This window comes from Montipora capricornis, chromosome 10 (genome assembly GCF_036669925.1).
Source record: "Montipora capricornis isolate CH-2021 chromosome 10, ASM3666992v2, whole genome shotgun sequence".
NCBI classification, from domain to species: Eukaryota; Metazoa; Cnidaria; class Anthozoa; order Scleractinia; family Acroporidae; genus Montipora; species Montipora capricornis.
In genome coordinates this window covers 38880085-38907584 of record NC_090892.1, presented here as the reverse complement: position 1 = coordinate 38907584, position 27500 = coordinate 38880085, and the positions used below count along the sequence as shown (strand labels likewise).

Sequence of the window (27500 nt, the reverse complement as noted above, 5' to 3'; positions counted from 1 at the left end):
TATAGTATAGTTCTTTGTTCCCCTTTCCTGTTGTAATGTTGAGAATGAATGGAGAAGTATGAATAAAAAAACCGATAAAGGGCGGATCCTGGGGGAGAGATGGATAGGGTGGTTAGCCACCCCCTATTTTGACTCCATTTTTTTCTATTTATTTGCCCTTTCTTGTATTTATATTTTTGCTGGAACCAATACTGTTTGTCTGACGTTACTCTTTTGTTAATGCCAAATATAAACAAAGTCAAAATGGCCGCCTCAATTATCCGTATTTGGTCAGAGTGTATGTTGCCGGTATAATCTGTTCTCCGGTTTAATCCATTTTACTTAGATTGAATTGGTGATCCGCGTTTTACGCAATCCGATGAAGTGAACAACCTTTTCCCTTTTAACCCAACTTAGGGCCAGGTTAGGATTATTTTTGGTTCTTATACATGGATATCAAACAAAAGTAAATTATGAAAAGAAATGTGCTGGTTAAGAATGTTCGTCGTTTCAGCGTAGTGGTGAAGACACAGAACTATATTTCTAGAGGGTCCGAGTTCCAGTACCGGTAAGCGCATAATACAGGGTCGTAACGAGGTATATTTTAATTTCCATAACTGATCCCATACTTTTACCCAAAATTTGGATTCCTGATCCGAAAAACGATGAAAATTTGGATCCCTGAACTGCAAAAATTTGATGTCTGATTCCTGATTCCATGAAAAACACTGCTGATCCCGATAGCACGCGTTGTGATTCCAGATCCCGGGGCTGTGATCCCTGATCCCGGCCCTTTTCAGGCCTTTGATATCGGATCCATACCTCGTTACGACCCTGATTATAGACTTCATTCTAAAATTCTTTCCCTACTATGTTGTTATGTTGAGACTGAATGGATAACCGATAAGATGATACGAAACATTAAGAAGATGTCTTGAGATGCGTATTGGGCGTTACAATTCAAAGTAATCTCAAATGGAATTTGCACATTAACGAGGTTGTGGCTACGGCGTCAAAGAGGCTGCATATTCTTCGTGTCCTCGAACGCGGCGGAGTGCCACCTCCCGACCTACTTAAGGTTTATTTTGCGCTCATTAGGTTTTGAATACTGTTGTCCTGTGTGGCATCGAGTTAGTGCAGAAACGGGCCCTGCGCATCATCTTTCCTGCACTGCACTACCAAGAGGCCTTAGCTACTACCAGGTGTGTATCACTTCACACAAGAAGAATGGGTTTGTGTAGCAAAGTATTTACAAAGATAAATGAGCCCGAGTCCCGTCTTTGCCATCTTGTGCCACCGACTCGGTTGCAGGTGCACTGCCGCTCCCTTCGCAATAAAGACAGACCTCCCTTATAAGTTGCAAAACTGGACGCTTTCAACGAAGCTTTTTTCCGGCGATGTGCCTTTACGCTCATGGCATGTAATTTAGGAACTTATGGGAATTCAATGTATAACTTGATATATTTCTAGTTTCTAGGTTTTTATCTAATTATTGTATTTTGTCTTGTTATTATTGTAAGGCCCAGTCCATTTTGAACGCGATGTAATTAGTTTTATCTTTGTAAAAGAATATCGCAATTCGCTTATTTTTAAGCACGACGATTTTATTAATAAACCAGACTCAAGGTCTAGACATAGCTCGAAGGAAGGTAAACGTTTTTTCAATCCTTTTCTTTTTGGGGGGGGGGGGGGGTGGAGAGGGATAGCTGCTTACAATACCGCACACATTTAGTTGGAACACTTAATGAATGGTCTACAATCATCGTTACAAGATCGCAGCTTATCCTTCTTTCCCCATCCCCTCCATTCAATGTTGTGTCAGATTTGGGCAACTGTTAGTAGCTGTGTATATCAACGTTGAAGTAGGCAGGGGAAAAACGGGATCAGCTAACAAAAATTATATTGAGATTTTGTAGTCTTTAAACTGGAAAATTTTACACCCCTATCAAAAGGCTTTCTAACATGTAACCAAACAAGCTGGTAGTCACAACTGTAATAAAATTTAAATAGTCCTAACTTTGCAATGTGATCTTTTTTCAACATGGACTTGTTTGAACGCAACAAAAATTAACACTCCCAAGTCTCTTGTACAGCCTTAAAACATTGAACAGCAACAATATTATTGCCAACGAGTCAGGCCTTCTGAAGACAGAAGGCCTGGCGAGGCGGCAGCTTATAGAGCCGCGAGAAGATTTTTAGGCGGACGAAATCTCAGAAGCGCTTCAAATTTAATTGTAATGTAGACCAAAAGCTGTAATGTAGACCAAAGCGATGAAATGTTGACCGTAGCGATAACCAATGAGAGTGCCGCACGAGTACGCCGCGTGATGTTTGCAGCCGCCAGATCACGCAAGCTTGGCTCGTTGGCACTTTAGCGACAGCTATAACTACTAGTTTTAAACATTAACTAAAAACAACTGAATGCTACACGGAAACCTATACCTGAGAAAAGTTCTCTCAGTTCTTTTGATTCAACATAGCTAAATGTGAAAACTACTATAATTTAACCAAAGAAAGCAAACAATATTGAAAGATCAAGCCCCCTTTTCATTTATGAGAAAACTAATTTCTTCCGCAAGTTCTGAATATGACTGGTATGTGGAAGGCAGCTCAATTATGGGACCACAAGTTCTAATTATTGGTCTACGCCCAGCCCCTTGAAGCATACTGAATGTAACCAATATTGATTCTCATGTACATGTAATAACGTTACTCCCTGTCAAAAATGAAAAAAACTGAGACACAGCTTGTCCATCCAGGGACCTAATATATCTCTTAAGATGATCCAGAGCCATTCTCTCTGGTTCATTCTGTGGATTTGCATCAAGAAGCTTGATAATTTTCTTGGGGGTTGGCTTCTTTTCAAGATACAACTCTTGCAAGCTTTGAAGGTTTTGAAAGGCAGGGAGTGCTCTTAACACTGAAAGTATTGGTACAAAACAATCAATAATGTACCTGGGCTTCTGCAGGAGTTCCTGGTGAGCTAACTCATGAACAACTCGCGAAATGTTCCCTGCAGTTACTTTACTAAAACACTTAAAATTAAGCAGGAAATCCAAGAGGTCCCCATCATTAGGATCAAATTTATCACCCAGTGCAATAGGAACAGTTTCCCTTTCCTCTTGTGATACATAGAGTAAAAATGATTCCAGTAAGAAACTGCTTGGAATACTACCCTCTCCGAACAGCACTGATGCTATAACAGCTCATGGCAAAAAAATTGGGAAATAATTGAACCTTTTTACACCATACACAATTATCGGTGCAATAGGCCATTTCCGAGTTCATGTCTGCCTCCTCTTCAACGCGAGTCTAAGTGCGAAGTTTTTGTTATGAAAATTAGTTTTCATTCATATGTAAAGTAGAACTAATTACCATCACAAAAACTTCGCACTTAGACTCGCTTTGAAGAGGAGGCAGACATGAACTCGGAAATGGTCTATTGCTTCCCACTGTGTTTTCTGAAGTTCATGCCTTATGCATGGCACTTTTTCGTGTGTTCCGACAGCTAGTGAATGGCACACTAGTCATTCTCCACCCGATTCACACAACCCCTATGGGTGATACCCGCTGAAAGTGCACCAAATTACGCGAGCATCACCCGCTATAGTACGTACTATAGTACAGTGTGAATGGCACACTAGTCATTCTCCACCCGATTCACACAACCCCTATGGGTGATACCCGCTGAAAGTGCACCAAATTACGCGAGCATCACCCGCTATAGTACGTACTATAGTACAGGAAATGTGACAATAATGGCGGCCTATCGAGCGAAGAGAAAATCGGGAGTAAAGAATGAATGACATTTGTATTCTAATTCAAATACAGTGTATTACAGGATAACATAGGTAAATATAGACAGTCTATGTAGTATATGCACACATTCCAATGGGAAATTAATCCCCGACGAACAGTAATATTTCCACAACATTTGAGTTGAAATACATTTACTAAGTTAGCTAGCAGAATTAGCTTAAATAAACATATTTTAACATATTGGAGGGATGTATTTCCTAAAATGTTCCACTGAGTCCAGCTTGCATCGTTTTTAGCTCACAGTTTCAGGTCAGAATTTTGCGAATATATCAGGGTATTTGGCCCCGAGCCGAGTTATGACGAACAAATTTGTGCGTAAAATCGATAATTCAATTTCGCCAAATTATCATTCTTTTCAGTTCTATTACTAAGGAATGGGAATAAAATTGAACTCAGAGCGTTTTTAGCGGTTTTCTGGCGTATTTCGGATCGTAAAAGCACTTTTATTGGATCGCTATGGCTGGAGTGGCGTACTATAGTATGTTATTCACCGGGCAGTTTTATGACCGGCAAATTTGTGGGAGAAATCGGAAATATAATTTGGCCAAATCGGCATTCTTTTAAGTTCCCTTACTGAGGAATGAGCATAAAATTGAAATCAGAGCGTTTTCAGCGGTTTTCTGGCGTATTTCGCATCGTAAATACACTTTTATTGGATCGCTATGGCTGGAGTCGCGTACTAGAGTACGTTATTCACCGGGCAGTTTTATGACGGGCAAATTTGTTGGAGAAATCGAAAATATAATTTGGCAAAATTGGCATTCTTTTAAGTTCCCTTACTGAGGAATGAGCATAAAATTGAAATCAGAGCGTTTTTAGCGGTTTTCTGGCGTATTTTGGATCGTAAAAGCACAATTATTGGATCGCTATGGCTGGAGTGGCGTACTATAGTACGTTATTCACCGGGCAGTTTTATGACCGGCAAATTTGTAATAGAAATCGAAAATATAATTTGGCCAAATTGGCATTATTTTAATAAGTTCTTTGACTGAGGAAGGAGCATAAAATTGAAATCAGGGTGTTTTCAGCGGTTCTCTGGCGTATTTTTGATCGTAAAATTATAGTTATTGGATCGCTATGGTTGGAGTCGCGTACTGTAGTAGGTTATTTACCGGGCAGTTTTTTTTGTGGGAAAAATCGAAAATACAATTTGGTCTAATTGCCTTTCTTTCAGTTATTTTATCATTTCTGTAAAATAATTAGAGTATTGAAATAAAATAAAGGGTTTTGAGTTTTGATCTCTCGAAATGATGGAGGTCGGACTTGCTATAGTGTATTTTGGACTTCTAGTTCATTGCAGGCCCTTTTTGGTACAGTGTTATTTACCTATTTGCGTAGTTTCTATTCGTCTTTGTGGTCCTTTTTAAAGATAATTATGTTGCGGGTTAATTACTCGTGAGATTTTGGAGGAAATCAAATATTAATGACGAGAAGCTGACTCCGTTGGAAAGTTCACTTGATTTCTTAAATACATAGTATTAGAGTCTACATAAAATCCGCTTTGGTTTTGCAAATTTATCATTAATGACGTCATATTAATTTTTTGGGTGTTACTTATGTAATTAATGATTTTATTAATTTTAATTGTAGTTATTTGTATTCTTTAGGTGCATGGCAACTTATTTGTATTTGTATTGTTTCTATTTAGTTAGAGATTTTAGTTGGGTGTCCCCTATTAACAGTAGATATTCTTCCCTGTTAGACTTCATTTGACACGTTAGTAAAGTCATCATCATCATCATCATCATCATCATTATTATTATTATTATTATTATTATTATTATTATTATTATTTATACTTCATCTTTCTTCTCTCCATTTTATTATTTCAAGTGATCTCGTCTAGAGCTATGCGTTGTTGTTTTAGTTTGTGTGTTGCCTGTCTTTTATTCTTATATTTGTGCCGCCCTGAATCGGCTTTTTTCCTTTGTTATACATAAGTCTTTATTTTCCTCCTAGATTAGCTTTTTAATTATTTTCTAGGGGCATTGTACATTATTTAAGTCCTACTTATTTGTTGTTTTTTATTTACGTGTGGTGTGAATAAACTATTTTAATGTTGAATTCAGATCGTAGATTTATGGTTATTTGATCGCGGTTAGTCAGTCGCGTGCTATTGACATCTATATGATGGGCAAATTTGAGGGATCGACAAGTTTCGAAATGGTCGAAATCAAGTTTTGATGCGCTAACGTTTTCATCATTCCTTTTGTTGATTGAGGGGGGAACCTAACCATGGGGTCGGCGCCACTTTAGCTCTCCCAGGGAAGGCCCCACGTTCTAGCAGACAGGTGGTTTTCGGGTCCTTTCTCCCCCCGGATGGGAGCTGCTCCCTGGACCACGCCAGGAACATGCGCGCTCCAAGGGGGCATCCTGCTATGGAGTCCGTTTTGCCCCACCTTGCCAAGTAAGGCACCTATACCAATGAAAAACCCGGGTTTTGGGCAAGACTCCCCCCGGATTTGACCCTACCCCCCCCCCCCCCGTGACGTGTGACGACTCTTCAGGGCCCCCCGCAGGTGCGTGCCAAGTTTCGCCTTCGTAGCTCAAAGTTTAGTATTAAAATTCACCGGAGGACTTTTCTTCTCAACTTCAGGAGAGCCTCTGTGTGGATGTAAAACTTTCACTGGATTTACCCGCCCAAGTGAACCCTAAAGGTCAAAAGTGAAGTTAGCCCATAATATTATATATTGTTGGAAAGGTATTGACGAGTTCTATCACGTGACGGAGTTTGGGCACCCTGCGGTCTATTGGGTGCCCTGTGCGTTGTTTTAACCTCATAACATTCCAAGGTTTTACCCCCCCCCCCCCCCCCCCGAGACATGCAAGTAGAGGGCACTTCGCCCCACCGAACGCCACCCTTTCGCCCCAAGGCGAATAAACCCCTCGATGCTACGCCCCAAAGTATGTGGCTTGAGTGCATTCTATGTGGTCCTCCAAACTCGTCCTTTTAACATGCGAGAACCCCCCCCCAAAAAAAAATAAATAAATAAATAAATAACCGGCCCACTTGGATGGGTCATGGAGATGCGGAATGGGTTGGGAAATCCTGCCTTGCTATTGGCTTGGCTCCAGTACTTCCAGGGAAGGCTCTACACTCTATAGAAGAAGTGGTTTTTTTTGCAGATATCTCCCACCTCCCCCCCCCCTGAACGAGTTCCCCCCTCCTGAGTGGGCCAGGGCGATGCGCAATCCTCTTGCACATCCCATGGTAACCTTGGTTTGGCTCCAGCATGCCCAGGGAAGTCTCTTCACTGAATAGCAAAACACGTTTTTAGTACCTATTGTAGCTTCCCCACGATTTGAACTGTACCCTCCGCGAACCGGCTAGGACGATGCGCAATTGAGTGGGCCATTGGTTTGGCTCTAACTCTTCCAGTCAGGAGCTCATTACCTGGAACTTCCATCTGCATTGTACGCTTGAGTCCAGCCTTTCCTGATCTTTCTGTTTTTAGAACTACGTTATTTTGACTTATGTGACACATGTACGTACATGACGTAAAAAATGGTTGACCATAGGTCTTTTATGATTGGTCATTGTGAACATATGTGAAAACACCCACTGAAGCCCCCTTGCGAGGTGCTTGTAAAAATGGAGAGATACAGGAAAAGGTTGACTCAGAGGGTTAATATCGAAGATGGCTCTGGGTAATGGGCTCCTGTTCCAGTGAAGGCCCTTTACTATATAGCAAGACCCGCCCAGGAAGATACACAATTAGACGGGCCATCCCCTGGTATCCTTGGTTTGCCTCTGGCACCTCCAGGGAAGTCCACCCCTTCCCCCTGGAATGAGCTGTTCCCCCTGAGCCCACCAGGAAGATGCACAACTGGGAAGGCTGTACACTCATGAAAAAGGTGTTTTTTTGCCCATAGCTCCCCCCAGAAACAGCTGTGGTTCTCCCCGACCCGAAAAGGTTGTAGTGCACAATCCGAAACTCTCCCGGCCAGGCAAGTTTGGGTTCTGTAACTCTTCTGTGGAAGGCTCCACCCTCTGAGAAGAAAACGGAGCACATATTTTCTAAGACAGACAGCTGTTGTGGGTAGGCCTGAAAAGGTATTAAGTATATACTTGTGGGTGGTAATTTTTAACCAATCTCTACAAACACTGACTACAATAATTATGTGAAATATACAAGTGCTGCTGGACAAATAAAAGAAGTTAATGAGAGGTCTGCTGTTTGACTGTGCAATTTATTTATTTATTTATTCAATACAATTACACAAATGATTACGATAAAATGAATAAAATACAGAGATGAACAGTGATATCTGAGTAATTCGGTCAGTCTGTACAGAATAAAGGGATTCCTTATTAAAAGTAAAGTGCCTAAAAGGAAATATATATGTATGTATATGTAAAAAACCAAAAAAAGATACTACTAGTCAAAGAATAACAATATCATCTAAATAGGGGGCATCTAAAGTCAAATCATATCAACTCCAAATAATCAAAGAACTATAAAAATCTCTCCTTATTTCAATTGAAGTTATTAATATAAACTCATTTACTTTCCTACAAAACAATGATAAGTGCTGAACTGTCCTAATAGCTAGCAAAAATAGGGCTCGCAGTGGTAGAATTGTTCTGAAACTACCATGACAGTTGCAGTGATGCATGACATGCACAAACAGGTTTATGGATAAATAATGATCAATAAAGTTTTCTATTATCATGTAACTGTAGGATACATTCAAGAATAATATATGTATATAATTATATGCATAAACAACTATGAAGTTACATAGTCCTATAATAGTGATTTATTTGGGTAATTTACCCACAAACTACAGAATGGATGCAACCACATAAAATTAACTTACATAAAGAATATAATTACTTTTGCATGGTTTGCTGAAATTCCAAAATTTGTAAAATTATTTGTAATATTGTTATTAACACATTTTCAAATCTGAAAGAAAGCTTCTTTTTTTACCTTTACAACTTTGTACAGCATTTTGCAGCTATTCATTAGTGGCAAGATGTGACATCATTAATTTGCCCAATATTCTGTATTAGTATATACTAAAACTGCCACGTCCACTTTGGCTTGTTAATTAGTATATACCATGAAACTGAATAGTGATCTCCACATGCGCTGATTGCCTAACTCGGAGGTGATAAGCCAAGTGTTTTAAATGAAAGCATAAAATAAAGGTACAGAAATTTAAATTAACCCAAATACTTAAGGGCATATTTTGTATAACATAATGATAGTTTTCTTATTGCATGATACACATCTCAGTTTATAATAATGAGCAGTTCTCATTTATAAATTATCGTTACAAAATATTAAACTTCAACACCATCAAAGCAAGCACTTTGATAGGTTTCCTGGTCATGTCTGCATTGATTTCTTGAAAAACTACACCACGTAAATTTAAGATTTATAAGAACGTTCAGCCTCTAAAATTAGACGTTCTTATATAAAAAAAGAGTATATACTTTAATTTTGTACTCATAACTTTTCTGGTTGGTTTAATGCATCACACAATGATTCTCATGCTCCTGTTTGTTTTCTTGTACTCCAATAACATTTGCCCAATATTCTGTATTAGTGTCTACTAAAACAGTGGATAGCATTGAAGGCATGCTCTGATTGGTTACTCAAACAAAGAATAGGCTTTGCTATTCATCTCTGAGTAACTGGTCCAGGATTTTCCCCCAAAAAGATTGTTATTGTTGCAGGAATAAATAATAATAAATCATTAGTTAAAATCATCTTTTCGTGTTATATTATCTCACTGTTTTAGTATAAAGTAATTTAACAACTATTCACCTGTAGAGTTGGTGGCTAGTGGTTGATATTTACCAGCAAGGTAATATCCACCACTAGCCACCTCTGATTTGGCTTGTTAATTAGTTCCCTACGGTATGTACCACAAAACTGAATAGTGCTCTCCACATGCGCTGATTGCCTAACTCGGAGGTGATTAGCCAAGTACAATTTAACCCTGAGTAGCTGAAGTGAAAACAAATGGATTCTGGCATGCAAGATTTAAAATTTCCGACCACATAATTTACAAAAACAATGGAGTTTTTTGGTTCACTTTTTATTCAGCTGGTGTGGTTATCACTACAACAATTATTCACCTCAGTGAATAATTATTGTTAATTATAGTATAATAATTATTGACTTCACTATTATTGCAAGAATGACGTACATGTAGATGGTGCCATCAGTCAATCAATCTGGATCAAAAGGAACAATACACACCGATATTATTGTGAACCATATACCACTTTCGACACGAAAATATGTTAACTTTACTATGCGTCGAAATGATGCAAGATTCGCAAAATAGCATTTGCCCTGAAGTTGATCGGTTTCACAAAAATGACACCCGTTGCTTGAACAAAACAAACCCTCGTTCTAGCTCGAACGTTGGCAATTAACTTCCACTCGTTGCAGCCTCTGATAGTAACGAGTTGCAGGTGCTCTTGGTTCATCACCACCATCATCAGAATGTTCACTTGTAACTATGTGAGCGTCTCTTCTACCCTCGTGTTCATTTTCATCAAATTCATAGATCGTTGCTTGGCTGAAGCGAATCTCTCTTGCTTGAAGCAATGTGGCTGAAAACAATAAAACACTCTTTTCCTATATTTTATACTATATTTTATACGCTGATAAAACATGGGTTTTTGACCAATCAGAGCGCGTGAAGGGTCCTATCTATATATTATAATAATTATTAGATAAGTAATTGAGGTTAGGTGTCCCCAATTAGTATACATTGTGTGCTAGGGACTTCAACACGTTGAAGCTCTTATCCTATCTTATAGCTCGTTTGCATTAGAATCGGCAGATGTACTACAAATATTATTAAATGACAGATGTTTATAACTGGATTCAACTGTTTTCTTCCATCTACGGTTGTGAGAGCACGTTTTTACATTCTGTTAATTATAAGCTTACATTCTATATGGTCAAAAATAAAGTTTTGGGATAAACTACCGAATACAAGGCCACTTCTAAAGAAGTATTACACAACATTCTCGGTGGCTCTGTAGTCAACTGAAACTGACAGCCCTCGAGCGGCCGAGCCAATAAAACATATATCTTACTTATTCTTCAAACAGTGGGACCGATTGGCGAGTCGAGCCGCCAAGTCACCCAAGTCTAAGTGCTTCGAGCGGCCGAGCCAATAAAACATACATGTATATCTTACTTATTCTTCAAACAGTGGGACCGATTGGCGAGTCGAGCCGCCAAGTCACTCGCGTATTAGTGCTTCACAAGTGGCCCTCAATTTTGAGTTGGTCCAACGTTTTATACTAATTTGAACAACGCGAAAGATAGTCCAACACAATTATGCTCTCACCTCACCTTCACATCAACTTCGCTTCCGTAGTCTTCCGCTAAACCAAAGTCTTGCAACTTTCGCACCAAACCTTCACTTAAAAAAACTGAAATTCACGAATCCTTGACGTGCAATTTATAACAATGTTACGATGTGTGGTTGTTCCGCGTGACGAAGCAGGAACGCAGTGTGACATTTCTAGCATTCTATTGATCTCGGATTGGTTACCACCGATACCACCGAAGATACAATATAACCAATCAGGAACCACCTTGTTAGAGCTGCGAGTCTACCGTTTAATTGGAAAATTAAACGAGACTTACCTGTAAGTTGAAGTTTGATTGAGATTCTATCACATGACATCAGAAGGCGAGAGATCACATGAGATAGCACGGCGCTTGCGCAAGTCATAATTAAAAGCCACGTACTGGGTGCATCTAAAATAGTAGGCAGGCTGAAAAAGCCAAGTGCCGGAAGAGACCGGCAACCAAAAGTGCCAAAGAGAGGGTGGGTGTGATAGTGGAGGGCATGTGATCTCTCGCCTTCTGATGTCATGTGATAGAATCTCAATCAAACTTCAACTTACAGGTAAGTCTCGTTTAATTTTCCAATTCTATCACATGACCAGAAGGCAGAGATCCCATGAGACTTTAAAGCGTAGATGCACCCATACGACATGCACTCGAACAAGAGGCATGAAATCCACACAAAAGTAAGAGGGTGAGCATAAACAAGGATAACCATGTTTGTAATATATTGTCTAACAGTAACAATATGAGCAACGTAGCACATGCACTATTCCAAAAAACATATCAAAGCTTTCACTGGTCAAGGATAGCGGAAGCAAGGCTGTTTCCTTGAATAACCGGTTTGTTGTAATATTTACGGAAGGTCTCGGCAGACTTCCAGCCTGCCTTTGCCATGATCTCATGGACAGGGACGTCCTTTTCATTAGCTTTGGAAACGGATGCTGACCTAGTGCTATGTGCCGTGAATACCTTTGTATCAATACCACAAAATCTAAGAGTGTCCTTAGTCCACCTAGAGACCGTGTCCCTAGATACAGGTTTATGGGGCCTAACATAACTAATAAACAGTTTTGTTTCGTTATTGCGCAAAGCCTTGGTCTTGTTGATGTATGCTTTCAGACAAGTCAAAGGGCAAATTGTACTGTCTGGCTCATAGGTAGCAATGTCAATCCTCGTGTGTGGGCTTCTGGGGGTACTGGTCTTGACATGCTCAGCGACGTCAAAGGAATAATTATCCTCCTCCATGGTAAGATGCTGTAGATCTAGGTAGTGTATCGATTGCCCTCGTTGACTCGAAACTAAGAGAATTAGCATAAGGACCTTGTGCGTTAAATCCTTTAAAGACAGTTTTTCATTGGGGTATAAAGAAGATAAATGTTTTAAAACCACTGAAACATCCCAAATTTTGTCATATTTAGGTTTGGGTCTACGCGATTCAAAGACCCCTTTCATAAACCGTGTAACAATATGGTTGCTACCAAAGCTCCCCTCCCCGTCTATCGTAACAATGGTAGATAAGGCAGAGCGAGCAGTGTTAAGGGTTGAGTAGCTAAGCCCTTGATTAAATAGCCCCAAGAGAAATTGAAGGGCGTCGCTCAGTGATGGTGAATAACAATTAATTTTCCGTTCACGACAAAATGCCATCCATTTTTTAACGTATGTGGCATACTGTTTTTTAGTGCCTTTCCTCCAGGATGCCATGAGAATGTCGGTAACCTCCTCTGGAAAATGGTAATGGCGGAAGGATTCCCTGACACAGGACATACCATCAGATGAAGATTCCTGTGTAGTGGATGTGGGCCACTGCGGGAGGGTTGGTGTAGAAGATCTGGTCGTGGAAGCAGGATCCAGGGCTGGTCGCACAAATGTCGTAGGAGGACCGGAAACCACGTTTGAGTTGGCCAAAGTGGGGCGATTAGTACACCCTGTGCTCGGTCTTGACTGATCTTCTGAAGGCATCTTGGAAGAAGGCTAAAGGGTGGAAAAGCATAAAATTTGTGCCCATTCCAATTCATAGTAAATGCGTCTACGTGTGCACTGTTAGGGTCTGCTTGCCATGAGCAATAACTACTGATCTGATAGTTTAAGCGGCTTGCAAACAAGTCGAAATCGAGGCCGGGGTGGCGCAACAGGATCCTGTAAAACGAGTGTTTGTTTAACATCCACTCGTGATTATCTGAGAACACGCGTGATTTTTCATCAGCCCCAGTGTTCAGCCGACCAGGTATGTGCACAGCTGAGAGCCAAATATCTCGTGATATGCACCATTCCCAAATTTGAACAGCTAGCTGGTTAAGTTCCTTGGATTTTGAGCCCCCCATATTGTTGATATAAGCGAGGGCTGTGGTATTGTCGATCTGAATTTGGATGTGGCAGTTGTTCATATGGCTACAAAAACACTTTAACGCAAAAAAGGCTGCAAGTAATTCCAATATGTTTATATGGTATTCAGCTTCCGAATGGGTCCATCTCCCCCCGTCTTCTGACTGCCAAAAACAGCTCCCCACCCCAATGTTGATGCGTCGGACTGAATTGAAGTGCTGGGGTGGTCGTGTAGGATATCTCGTTTGAGAGTTACGGCATTATCACGCCACCACTGAATTTCTGTTAGAGCGGGAGGGGATAATTGCATTTTCCCCCCGTAATCGCCCTTGGTTGCTATGAGTGCGAGATATTTATCCCGCTCTAGGTGGCGGTAGTGAAGTGGTCCATACTGAGCACCGGGAAAATTGGACACCAGAATACCGATAACCTCTGCGACCTGTCTAATTGTGGGCATTTGTGTTTTTAAGAGCGTAGCGCAGACAGACAGAATCCGTTGAACTTTTTCCCCTGTAGGCGTAACTGTCATAGCAATAGAATCCAGTACAAACCCTAGGAAAGTTAATTTCTGAGAGGGTACGAAGACCGATTTGTCTGGATGGATATGAAACCTTAATTTGGTAAACAGCATGACAGTGTCGATGACATTTTTATGACATTCCGCAAAGGTGTAAGAATCGTCAATATACCCTGAATTGAGATGTCCCATGCTGCGTAGGGTGGCATACACAGGTTTCAATAGTTTAGTAAATATGCGCGGGGCACTAGCTAGGCCATTAGGCAAACAGGTATATTTGTAGAAAACACCGTCAAACCAGAACTTTAAGTATTTCTGGTGAGATGGGTGGATAGGAACGGTATAATACGCGTCCTTTAAGTCCACCGAAGCCATGAAACAACCTGGTCTCATCATGTTTACAGCAGCCTCTAGAGTATCCATTTTAAAATGATGGTAAGCTATAAATTCGTTACACGCTTTGAGATTAAGAATGGTACGGTGCGTGCCATCTTTTTTCGGTCGTAAAAATACTGTGGAAATAAATTCCCCTGTTTCCTGTGCCGCCGGAATAATGACCCCTTTAGCGAGAAGTTTATCAATTTCCGCGTTGACAATTGAATGTTGATGACTGTTAAAGATACTAGGTCTGACGCAATGTTGCATGGGTGCAACACTGTTTTTAAATTCAAGTTTAACTCCAGTAACAATCTGAAGAATAGTAGGGTCAGTAGTGATCGCTTCCCACTGCGGCAAAAAATGCTTGAGTTCTCCGGCTTGGAAACTAGTTTGTGATTTTACCAAGCTATGTACAATGTCAATAGACAAAGATGTCATGTTTGCATTACATACCTCAGACACCTTCATTGGCGCTGGCTGGTTTCGCCGTCCTTTTTCTTTCTCGGCGGCTTTGAGAAGCGACTTTTGCCTAAAAAATCAGAGGATTTTCCTCTAGGGTAAGGCTGGAACCTTCGCTGGCTCGAGCCATATGTTGAGCGCCCAGCGTACTTATCGCCACGGGAATTCCCGGAATGTTGAGGGCGAACCCTTTTCGTCAACTTATTGGCCTCTGTGATATCCTTCGCGAGTTTTGACAAATCTCCGAACAGGTACTCTGAGGTGCCATCAACAGTGGACAGGTTGCATAAAGCGGCATAGTCTTTATGCATCTCTTTCTTCATGGCCAGGCGTCGGGAGTGATTCACCTCGTGGTTGTATTGAAGTGCCATTGCAACAGCATCTGTCAACAAGGTGATCAGTTCTTTGTCTTGGCTGTATTTTCCCAGCGCCAAATCGGCGGCTTTTGTCATGGCTGTAATGGCGCCGATAAGAGTGTTTTGTCCCTTCTGCGATCGTACATCTTGAGCTTTCATGGTAGTCGAAAGTTGGCTCCAGATTGAGGGGTTCACTCTCGGGGTTCGCAGACCCTTGACATTTTCTGGACGAGAATATTTGTCCAGTTTGACCTTGAGCTTCTCGTCCCCCATCTTTTCGGACAAAAGATTATTAAAAATAGCCGCCAGACCTTCGTGAAGGGGCGGAGAAGTCTTCTCGCTTACTGTTAAGTCCTGCGCGAGTTCCTTCAAGAGGTCTTCGCACGGCATAGCCTCGTCATTCGCACCTTTGCCCGCAGAGGCGAGGAGCGCGGATAAATCCGCATCCATTGGCGAATATTTGGCGGGCCCGTCATTAGAGGCGATTTCACCGTCCTCATCGGAGTCGTCGTGCCCATTCAGGAGCACTGAGCTTACATTCTCGTTCAAGTTCGTCAGCTGGCTCAGAACTGGAGCCATGGCAGCTTTGAACATATCCGCGAAAGCGTTTGCTGAAGGCATATTCTAGGAGACTCTGTTCGTTGACGTTTCAGGGGCGCGCTCGTCAGTTGTGTGGTCTTCGTGATCGGACATAATCACTGAATTATTGGCACCCAACTACGTTAGAGCCTAAGCTGGGTTCCAACTAAGGCTAACTACGTTAACCTCTCCAGCAAGTTGTGTCGGAAAAGGTTTTTAGTGTAGAAAAACCAAGCTCCAAGAATTTGTATGACGTACCGCGTTAAGCGCAAATCGTGCAATGACTTGCGCAAGCGCCGTGCTATCTCATGGGATCTCTGCCTTCTGGTCATGTGATAGAATTAACGCATTGTAAATACATGTATGATTGATTGTGAAGGTGATTTCAGAAAACCCTGCCCAAATTATCTTGTTGATGAAAACTATAGAGATTGCATGGGCAATACCCTAGTGTGCAAACTGAACCAAACGTTGTGAACACTTCATGCTTCAAAAACAAATATGGAACACTCACCGTAGCCTCGGTTAGTTTCTGCAGCGCATATTCCCAAACAAATTTAACTGGGTTTGGATCTCAAGGCCCAAAAATTCCACACAAATATATTACACAGATCTGATGTGTCTCCTTAAATTAAATCACCACGATCTCACTTCCAAAATTCACACCGTCAAGAGTTATAAAGTGACACAGGCAGAACACGAGATCAAACGATCGAAATGGTCACTTCGCGTCTCATGCACGATTTGTGCTCCCTATCTGGCGCATGCGCAGTCGTTTTTCAGCTCTGTCTACGGATTTTATACTGTAAGCCGATCTTGCGAGCCCCCAGTCTCTTCGATTGCGGTATACAGAATGTGTAACGAAACTGTAACGCGATCGTCAACGCGATCAAAATAACCCATTATTTCAGATGTTTTCGACGGGTTTTGATGTTCTAACGACAAACATATCTCCTCTGGACCCTGTGGTTAAATTGGAACCTGCCAGAGCTAAGAGCTCTCGATCCGAGGCGCTGGCCAAGAGGATAGCAGCTCTGGGACCGAGAATGATCGAGAAAGTGATCGATCGAAGTGGAGAAGAACACTCTAGCATTTGTCAAATTTTGGGGAAAGTTAGACGACTCATACCCTGGGTGCCAGAGGAATTTTTTTTCAAGGTCGGAGAGAACACTCAGCGATTGCAAATCAACTGTCGAGGACCCACGATGGAAACGAGCTGTTTATAAGACTTCGTATATTACTTCGCAAGTCTGCATGTCAAGTAGCAATGCGTTCTCTTGTATAAGTTTTGCTGGTTTTGGCCACTGTGAATTTTCTTGACATGGGGTGTTGGTCTGCCCCCAGATTATTTAAAAATCTTACAGAAACCAGCGAAGTTCTTCTTTGTTCTCGGGAACTACAGGAGCAACTTGGTCTTGTTGGACGAAAGGTTTTTGCTTTGAGTTTCCATATTTTGAGAATAAGTTTGGCTGGCCTTTGTTATTGAGGACTCTAACGCGGTCATACAACTTTCATCGTATAAAATTGTCCACTGGGTTTCTTTCTGCTGATGAACTGTGAGTGAACTTCAGCCACAAAGTTGAATTTTCTTAACGCCTGGGATTTACAATTGTCACGTCACGTAATCTTGACTGTTAAATGCCATCGATCTGTGCGAGGTTTTTGTTGCTATTCCTCGCAAATATTTTTGCAGAAACCATCCCAGGAAACCTGCATCAAAGCGTCTTCCACTCAGTGTTTGGCAATATTGTCCTGATCAGTTGTGGAACAGCCCAGAAAAGTACATTACTGTAACAGAGTAACCATATTGGTCAACTTTTTCACATTTATAAATGTAAGTTTGCAAAACGGCTACAAAAACACATGTGCAGTAAAGCTTTGGAAGCATGCAAACACTTCAGGTACATTATATAATAATAATAATAATAATAATAATAATAATAATAATAATAATAATAATGATCCTTACAGCTTTAGTTAGATGCGTACCCCTGACTGAAAATTCTTTAACACTAAAAATTAGTATGAACACCAAATAATAATTATTAACAATTATTATTCGCCGAAGGCAAGGTGAATATCGGTTAATAAAAATCGAGATGAAGTTGAGGTTTTTATTCACCAACATTCATAGAGTCTAAGGGAATATCAGAAACAATAATTTAAATTTGCCTGACCATAGAAGCAACTCAATTTCTTAGTAAATGATGCCATCATGCAAATCGCCTATTACATAGTTGATTATTTGAATAATACACATTTTCTTTAAAACAATTAATTTATTGGTCTGTCACCTCAACAAAACAGCTTGTGGCTATTTTGAAAAACCGCTTAGGTGATTATCACGTAATAATAATCATCTCAATGACAACCAATCAGCGCAGAGAACTTTCAGTAATTATACTAATAAGCATATAATTCCTATAGCACAAGACAATAATGAACAATAATATTATTATAATTCCATGAGTGCATGTTGATATGAGATCAACCACTCAATTATATCCATTAATTATTGTTTTATTAAATTTTCATTTGATTCTTAACACTTGGACAAATTTAAAGCGAATCAGTTTCCAGCGTGGTAACACTTGATGCAATCAGTTCTCATATTATATCATACTGTATAAGAACTGTTAACTGAGATTAAGTGAACCAATGAGAAAGCTAAAAACACAGTATTGGTGGCTCAAAATTTAATAATGTAAGGTATTATCTTTTACTGGTCCTTACACTGTCATTATCACTTTCTGTGTAATGGTTTTATCATTGTTTTTGTTTGTAAGAAATGGTAGCCATACCCGATTTATAAAGAAACTGAAGTTGTACAGTAGTACAGCAACTACTTTTACTCTGCAGATTAGCTTTCTTGGTTTACGGAAAACCCTTTTCATTATTGTAAATACATTGTGGCATGGAAGATATTTTCAAACAGGTCTGGAGAATGTTCACCACCAAAATTTCCCATTTTGTCTGGATCATATAAGTTCTTTCCTCCTTTTGTTTGACTAGTGACTTGTGAACTTGTATGGTGCACAAGAGAGCTAAATGCAGTGTCTCCTTTAGTTGTAAAACATATATTAAAGGAACACAAATAATATTGTCATTGTTGTTGAGTAATGTTAGGATTTAGTACTGCCAGTGGTATTACAAGTGTCTCTTTTGAGTGGATTCCCCAATTTTCTGCTAACTTGACCCAAACAGATATATATAGGTGGAGAACAAATTCGGGAAAATGAAAGGGAAAAATACTAAACATACATCAGTTAATTATTACAATACACTATTTGTTTTGTTCAATATTATTTGCACTAGAAAGAAAATTAATGACCATAAGAATTTAGTCTGTGATAAGGAAAAGTTTGTTCTGACTAAAACCTATATTGGAAATTTAGGCATTTTTGGTGGTTTTTCACAGGGTTACATGTGCATGGTATTAATTTTTATGTCAGTCCAATATTTTTCTTGAAAACTGTGTTGTTGCTATAACTTCGTCCTTTTTTGTGAAGCATGACATTTTCTTCTCTCAATTCAACATTTGATTTGTGTTGCTGATCTTGTTTTTCCTGCAAAAGTGTGTTATGTTGAATAAAATTATTTTTGTTATAACTGTTTTTTCCCCCAGCAGCGCATGCTCTCATTGTTTACTTCAAGGTCACATGACATCTAACAATAACACTTTTGCCGTTCAAAAGTCTCTGAGCGGGCAACAGTGCAAAATCTATGACGTCAGAGGGTAACAGTGCACTGCTGCCCGCAAATGTTGACCGACGACAACCGTTGCTGTTCCCATTGCACGTTTTCCTATTTGTGCTATATAACAAATCACTTAATGACTGGTCTCTCAGGAAACAGTTCATTTTGTTTCCCTCGTCTGCGCCTCAGGGGAACATTGGAAATTTTTAGGGAAACAAAATGAACTGTTTCCCTTGGGACCAGTCATTAAGTGTTTACTGTTGGAATAATAGGAAAATTATTGACCTTGGGTGTTCAGTGACACAGCTACATAACCATTATGAAAATGATATCTGTTTTACCTTATTATAGTGAGCTAACTTTTTGGTGTGGTTTTACTCACAGGTCTTGTAATAGGCCAAAAGCAATTTGAGAAATTCATGGGGTTGTGCATCGCGTTCAATGCAGTTTGTTCTGTGCATGTAAATAATAATATGAAATGAAACATGTTTAGTGTGTTACTGATTAAATCAAACAGCATGTGGCGCTCAATATAATGCTAAGCAGTGTACTGCTGTCAGTGGTGTGTGTGTCTTGGTGAAGGGTGGGGGGGGGGGGGGGTTGGTACTGCAAAGGCATTGGCATGTCATTGTCATAATGAGCTAAACCCAAATACTTACCTTCATGTTTTTTTGTGAAAGTTTTTGTTTTCGTTCTCGATTTTTCTCTGCTTAATATCCAGCTCCTGCCTTTGATCCTTGAGGGTTTTCTACCTGTCTGACTAATTCTGTGTAACTTAGTGCTTCAGTTCTCTTGGCAGATTTTTGGCACTGACAAAGAAGGGGGCGTAGAATCTATATTGAGGGGTAGGGAAAATTCAATTCAGGGCAGATTATTATTGCAACTATTGTAATGTTATTCCATCACTCACCTTCATTGGTGAAATGTATTCATCCATGTGGCAAATTCTGTAGTCTTTGTGAGCCAGTAGCAAGTGGCCCTCGAATAAAAATTTTCTAGTGTGGTGAACTGCTGGCATCAAAAGCCAAAAAAAGCGCTTTGCACATTGAACGAGAGCACCTTTGCTGAACTTTTCAGTCTCTAAATGGAAAAAGCAGCTTACTTTGTTGAATTAACTTAACTCGCCCTTTGCAAAGAGTCCCATAAACTTGAAAAAGCACACAATCCCCCAGCAGTCAGATGTGACAGTTGACATATTTTATTTTTAGTTACACAAAACATAGCAATGAACGTTGTTAAAGGGAAAAAAATAACAGGGTTTGTTGTCAATATTTGCCGCTGTTTTAAATATAACAGGCAGCCGCTCTGTCGCCTTGGCTTATAAAGGGAGAAAACTTACATTGTATTACATGAACAATGTCGACAAGATATTAACTCGAAGTTAAAAACATACATGTACGTCGTATGCATTTCAGGACAACTTACGACCCCAAAACCTCACAAACTATATCGAGTGGCGTGAAAGTATAAGACACTGGACTTCGCTTTCCTGTGTAAAACCAGTTACAACTATGCAGACGAACACCAGCGGTAAAAAAACCTGCTTCTCATCAAACTTCGATTTGAAAAAGTCTCTTTTAATGTATAAAATCGGAAGTCCACCTTTAAATACCTCTCAAAAAGTTTCATATCAACGAAAAAAAAGTCATATTTGATATGTTTCGAGAAAACAATTTACCTCCAACATATCTCTGTTCTGAGCTTAAAGAGTAACCGACCACCTTAAGAAACGCAAAACTCTTAAACAACGAACGTCAAATGAAGCTTCGAAGCTCGTCAAAAACTCTATTGCTTTAGGCGAACTGGTTTTGGTCCGATCTCTTCCCTGACGGCTCTGAAGCATCGTTGAATGATGGCAGATTCAAATCATCTTTTGGCAAATTTCCTCAGAGAAACGCCAGCGGCGTGACAGCCTCCACAATGACGTGGTGGATTGGAATGGCGGCAACACAAGTGTGATTCTAGTGCGCATGTCTAGCGGTTTATGCGCTCTGTCGTCCTGTGGCCAATTGCAGTCAATGTAGACTATCCACGTAATTAAAGGATTTGCATCAAGGGAAAAAACCCTGCGAGGTAAGAACTTGACGTGCTGCCACGACGTGCTTTTTTATAGTATGAACCAGGACATTAGTTTTGACATTCAGCATATCGCAGTCACCGATAATCAAAGCTCCAGCGATGAATTGGCCCTGCAGTTTCATGGGTTAGAGCTCGATCGTCGGTTACCAAGAGGAAGAGAGGCTTGTGAAGAATTGTTGAAAAGCCCAGTTTTCCAGCCAATAACCTTAGCTCAAGGCGAGGAACGAATTCGAAGTCAGTTTGTTTTTCATGGCCAGTGTTTGGTTCTGGGGGATTCTCGAGTTGGAAAAAGCAGCTTGGTCAGGTCGCTGACCGGGAAGCCATGTAATCCCGGACAATTGAAAACGCAGGGAATAGAGGAGACACTTGTGGACAAGGAATGGAAAACTCTAGATAGAAAGAAAGATCTTGCGTTTGGGAAATTCAGCTCGTTTTTCAAGGTCGTTTTTGTCCAGTTAATGTTGTTTAGCAACGCTGGAAGCCAGGCTATTCTAGTGTCACCTCTTCTTCATCGTTTGGAATTTTTAGGGGACCTTGTTTCAGAGATAGTCTTACTTTTACATTGTTTGAATTTCATTTTGGTGAAAATCCTATTCGATGGGAAGTTTTTCTTTAACTTATTTGGAGAATTAATAATTTCATTACTGGTCATTTCACTTATCTGGTGCGCCATCTTCTATCTATTGAGACCAACAGCGTACATGTCTATGGTCATGGACATATTAATCCAATGGATTAGAGTGACTGCCATCCGAAAACCTCAATTACTAACAATAAGTGCATTTCTCTCCGTTATGACAAAAAGCTACTTGGGTGGAATAGTCAAAAGTCTACAGTTCAGTGCATCAGCAGCAAATTGTCAGATTATTTATGTCTGTATTGCATTATCCATAGCTACGTTTGGAGTACTTCTTTTGCTTTCCGTGCTCTTTTTGTTAAAAGAAATTCTGTTTAAAGTTTCCATAAAGAAATGGCATCATCCAGGTCAATACAAGTTCAATTCCACAAAGATCACACTCTTGGACATGATTTCATTTTGTGGATTTTTTTTCACTGTTTTTTCTGGCTATATGATTTGTCTAATTCCATTGTCATTTATTGAAGTTAACTTTGAATTCACCTGTGCTTTTGCTGTGTTTGCAGCATATATCTGGCATTTGTATTTGGCAAAGGTATTCACACTGCGACTTTATAAATTACTTTCAGGGATATGGTACAAGAATTTGAAGCTGGCACTCACTGTGTTCAGTACGGTCTTCCTTTCTCTTGGCTTGATATTGTTACCAGCAAGCCTGTATTTTTGCATAATGTATGTAACGTTTTTCTCTTATACTCTTTGCACTGAATGTGTGTACATGAAATCCCTGGCAGTAGCTGGTGCCAATGGCAATGCGAAGCAAAATGACAATGTGTTTTCTGCAGTTGTTGTAGAGAAAGCTGTCCTGGACATGACGAAATTTAAGAGTGCACTGAACTCAAAGTTCAGTTTTTTAAAAATGAAGGTGCTTGATTTTGCTGGAGATGAGGTATATTATTCGTATCAACATCTCTTTCTTAGGCATCATGCATTATATATCATTGTATTTAACTTGGCAGAATTTGCAAAGAATGGCTTTAGGGACATATCAAGACACATTCAAAGACTTCAGTTCTGGATGGAATCTATTTGCAGCCATGTACCACCCAGAACACCAATCTTGCTAGTTGGTACACACAGAGGAAACATGGATAATAACTGCATGAAAACATTGAATGATCATCTAAGACAATTATTGTGGAACAAGTACTGTGACGAGCTGGTTGCAAATGATGCTGAAATGCTTCTCTTCTTTCCTGTAGAGAATTCCTTGGGAAACACGAACAATGGAATTCAAGCACTTCAGAGGGAAATCATATCTGTTGCTGAACAAAACAAGGAAACCATTGGAAGGGAAATCCCTCTGTCGTGGATTCAGATCCAAGATGCAATTATCAACTTTAAAGAGAATCCAAATGCCAGGTTTTGTGTCACACTTTGTGAGTTCCAATGTGCAATCGACCACATTGTTTTTTGGAATAGATGTATTTGTTCCAAGGAAGCTTTGGAGTATTTTCATGAGAAAGGGCTGATTATTTATGTTGACAAGAAGGAAGATGTTGATCTGTCAAACTGGATTCTTCTTAACCCTGAAATACTGGTTGATATAGTCATTCAACTTGTCACCCCATCAACTGAAAACACTCAATACAGGGGCTTAAGACATGACTGGGGCCTTCTGCAGAGAAAAGGAATCTTGACAAAAGCACTTTTACAGAGCATCATTTGCAAGGTGAAGGAAGATGAAGAAGCTATCACAGCATTCCTTAAGCAATATGATCTCATTTGTCCATTAGAATACAAGGCAGTAGAAGTGAAAAGGGGGCATTGTTGTGATGTACAGGTGACACACTTTGTTCCCTCCCTGCTTCCATTGTCTGCACATGGGGATAAACCAGTATGGCACGACCATTACAGAGATAAGAGGTTCTACATGTTATTCAACAAGTTCCTGCCTGAGGCCTTGTTTCATCGTCTGCTATCTCGTGCACAAAAGAACAGTAACCTTGAGTTTCCAAATGGCCAAACTGTTCTTTACAGAGATGCTGGCAAGTTTTGGATGAACCCTTACCTGAGTTACAAGCTAACATTGATGGAGGAAGAGAAAATGATTGCGATAGCATACAATAGCAGGTATATGAAACGGTGTAACCTTTTATCCCTCTTGTGATACAGTAATGGCAAGTTCCGAATAGTTGGTGAATCACTATGCCATCACCATTTAAGAGTGAATGTCCACATTTCTTGCATATTTTAGACAACATGGCTGAGTGGTTAAATGCATGTGAGTAGGTTTGGGAGTCACTAGTTCAAGTCGTACTCGATGTGGATCCTTTTTTCTTTTGTATTTTTTCTTGTATTTATTCACACTCCGCAAAAACACATTGGACACAAACTAAATTTGGGGTTTTTGAGATTCAAAATTGGTAAAAATCTTCCATCAGTGCAAAATTAATATTGTTAGCTTAAAAAATACCAGTAAAGGCATGACAGTAAGCAATTTTTAGTTCAAAATTCAAAGGGATTAAAAGACTAATATCCTATGGGTGAACACCTTTGTTGATTCAAATTGACTAGATGGGAGCTGTGCATTTGCTGTAATCAACGCCGAAGGGTAAAAACAGTGGCATTTTTTTCAATGCATTCTTAAAGTAAACAAAGGATATCTCATTTTCACATTGTTGTCGGGTTTATGTATTTCTACCCAACAATTTAATATCATTTTGTGTATTGTTTATTCTCTGCTGATTTTCATGCCATGAAAAAATGTTTACTAGCTTCTTGGACTTGGCAATCACTTTAATTAGAATAATTGTTAAGAGTCTGAACAGAAAAATCATGTGCTGCTTCCAGCTACAGTTAGAAACAATTTCATTGAGTCAGACTATGTTGAATCTCAAGATTCCTGTTTTTTTCAAGTCATCTTGGCTGCACATGTTATTATTATTATTATTATTATTATTATTATTATTATTAGTATGTGTAATCAAATGGCGACGAGTGAAATTAGGAAATAAGTTCACGCGCGTTTTGTCAAAATTCTGATGATTTCCTGAGCCTTTAGGCAAGGGAAATTATCAGAATTTTGACAAAACGCAAGTGAAATTATTTCCTAATTTCACGAGAAAACCATTTGATTACCTTTTAATGTCGTGGGTGACAAATTATGCTCACAAGCGTAATTGTAAAATCGCTCGAGTACTTTATCCAACTGCTCGGGAAGAATCATCTCCAGGTTTTTCTCAAGGCTATTTTCGTCACACCACTTCTCAAAAACTCTCACTCAGTTAATTTTGCTCTTTCACGTATTTAAATTTTCTGCCGCTTCTTTTAATCTCATAACTTCTTCAATGGTCACTGTCTTAAATCTAGACGCCATCTTGGCTCTGATCGAGATACAAGAGATGTTACCATGACAATTTTGTAATTTCAAATCTGAAATTATAAATAATTAACGTTGAAATTTTGCACCTAAATTAAGGAGTAATTTGTCACCCATGATATTATTATTATTATTATTATTAATTATTATTATTATTATTATTATTAATGAAAAGTTAAATAGTTCACATCCATCAATCATTGTTCATTGTAAACATTTGTATCATCCTTTTTTCCCAGCCCCAGAAACAACATGAAACCATCTGATGTGTTATGTCAAGTGTTTTCCATGGTAGATGGAATCTGCAGGAGGGATTTTCCCTTTATCAAATTTCATTGTGGCCCAGCCTGTCCTTCACAAACCTGTCCAGGCTATCAGGATGACTTCTTTACTTCACTACCAGCAGATCCATCTGATGCGGACTCCCGAATGCGACGTTGCCATGTGTACAATGTTTTGCCTGGACGACAAAGAGGCAGAACTCCTTTTTTGTATTGTGAAAAACATAGTTTTGAAGATGAGTTGGAAGAGTGGATTCCTTAAGGAAGAGTTTGGTAACTGATCAATATAATTACCTAGTATCTTCTTCCCTTAAAACTCTCCAAGTGTGCAAGAGGAAGGGAGAACAGCAAAAAGCCAGATGAACAGCTCCAGTTGAATATATGATTATCACCTGTCCTTATACGGTCACGTAACAAACATACTGCATTTCCTTCTAGAAATTTCTCATTTTACACTTTTAAGCCCCAGCTACACTTTTTAGCATTGTTAGAAGAACATGTTCCAACATTGTTATAAGACTGCTCCTATAAGCAATGTTGGATACACATGTAACATTGTTGGAAACACGTCACTTTAGTCACGCAACCTTATGATGGCACATGTTTTGTTTGTGTTTTGGAGAGGAAGCCTTTAACTCTGAACATTGTTCAAAAGGTGGCTACACGCTTCAACATTTGTTTTACAGTATGTTGGACAAAATGTGACATTTTTCCGGCAAAAAAATTTGAACAAACGTCGTCAAACATGCATGCTACATGTTCTAACATTGTTGATCCATTGTTTTATAACAATGTTTGAATGTGTAGCCGGGGCTTTGCTGTTGGAGTATATTTTCAATTTTTAAATGTGAATGTTTATTTTCATCTTTTCAATAAGCAGCCTAAATATTCTTAGTCACCTTCCATTTGGCCTCCCATTTGAAGTGTCAACAAAGTGTTTTAATTACCTGGGAGTGAAAATTACAGATTTTACTCTTGCTAATGCCTTTTACTCACTGATCAGGGGCTCTACATGTAGGTGTAAACGAGTTGTAACAACATCCACTGGTCCACTCAAAAAAGACTGTTCCCTTTTAATTAAAGTGTCTTTGCAATTAAGGCCTAAAACTTTTTCAATGTTAGGCCATCATGCAATTTTATTTCAAAATGTTTACAACAGAACATAAATGAATTCTCAATTGCTACAAGCTGATAAATCAATTCCCAATCATTTTATCCCTAACTTTAGATAGGTTGTTTATATTAATGCAGGTCACCTCCCTGAAAGCAACTGCTGCGAGTGTAGCTTTCTGACATAAACATCGTCATTGTCATTATCAGTATGAATGTTGGAAACAAGACCATGTACGTGTAAGCTACATGTAGTATGATTCAAGGGTCTGTTTCTCACTTGAAATTGCAAACTGCTTTCCATTGGCAAAAAATATTTAAAAATAAAAATATAAAGCAATTTTCCATTTCAAAGGAGGGATGAATACTCATGTTTGGTTTTTTAAGGGTCATATCTCAGAAATGAAAAATGCCATTTGTGTTCAGGTGCATTTTAAATTGTTTTTGATGTGATAATGAAATTAGATGATAAACTACATGTATTCAAAGAAGGTGGAAAAAATCAATAGTGTTTTTGTCTGTTTTACAGGTGTTAACAGGAAAAGCCTTGACAAAGAGGGTGAAACTTCAGGGGCTTGAAATCATATATTTTAACCAACATGGTATTCTTGATATTGGCCCATGTAATCAGCACT

At 39.5% G+C, this 27500-nt stretch overlaps 3 protein-coding genes and 1 long non-coding RNA gene across 5 annotated transcripts in view; 1 reads left to right on the top strand and 3 right to left on the bottom strand.

Annotated features, from left to right (window-relative positions):
* The window catches only part of LOC138021839 (uncharacterized), a 380926-nt gene that overhangs the window by 228606 nt on the left and 124820 nt on the right, over positions 1-27500 (bottom strand). The window lies entirely within an intron of this gene.
* On the bottom strand, positions 7976-11396 carry LOC138021846 (uncharacterized). Its single transcript, XR_011126463.1, has 2 exons — positions 11127-11396; positions 7976-10372 (listed from the first exon to the last, which is right to left on the bottom strand). It is a non-coding gene; the product is annotated as an uncharacterized lncRNA (long non-coding RNA).
* LOC138021838 (uncharacterized) lies at positions 11499-16886 on the bottom strand. Of its 2 annotated transcripts, none has more exons than XM_068868858.1 (2): positions 14800-15589; positions 11499-13100 (listed from the first exon to the last, which is right to left on the bottom strand). In XM_068868858.1, the coding sequence occupies exons 1-2, from the start codon at positions 14812-14814 to the stop codon at positions 11922-11924; spliced, it is 1194 nt and encodes a 397-aa protein (XP_068724959.1). In that variant the 5' UTR covers positions 14815-15589; the 3' UTR covers positions 11499-11921. The 2 variants fall into 2 exon arrangements, 1 of the variants encoding a protein (XP_068724959.1); XR_011126460.1 differs by lacking the exon at positions 14800-15589 and adding an exon at positions 16255-16886 and having other exon boundaries at positions 12883-13100.
* LOC138021833 (uncharacterized) lies at positions 21458-27361 on the top strand. Its single transcript, XM_068868850.1, has 2 exons — positions 21458-24225; positions 25714-27361. The coding sequence occupies exons 1-2, from the start codon at positions 21551-21553 to the stop codon at positions 26015-26017; spliced, it is 2979 nt and encodes a 992-aa protein (XP_068724951.1). The 5' UTR covers positions 21458-21550; the 3' UTR covers positions 26018-27361.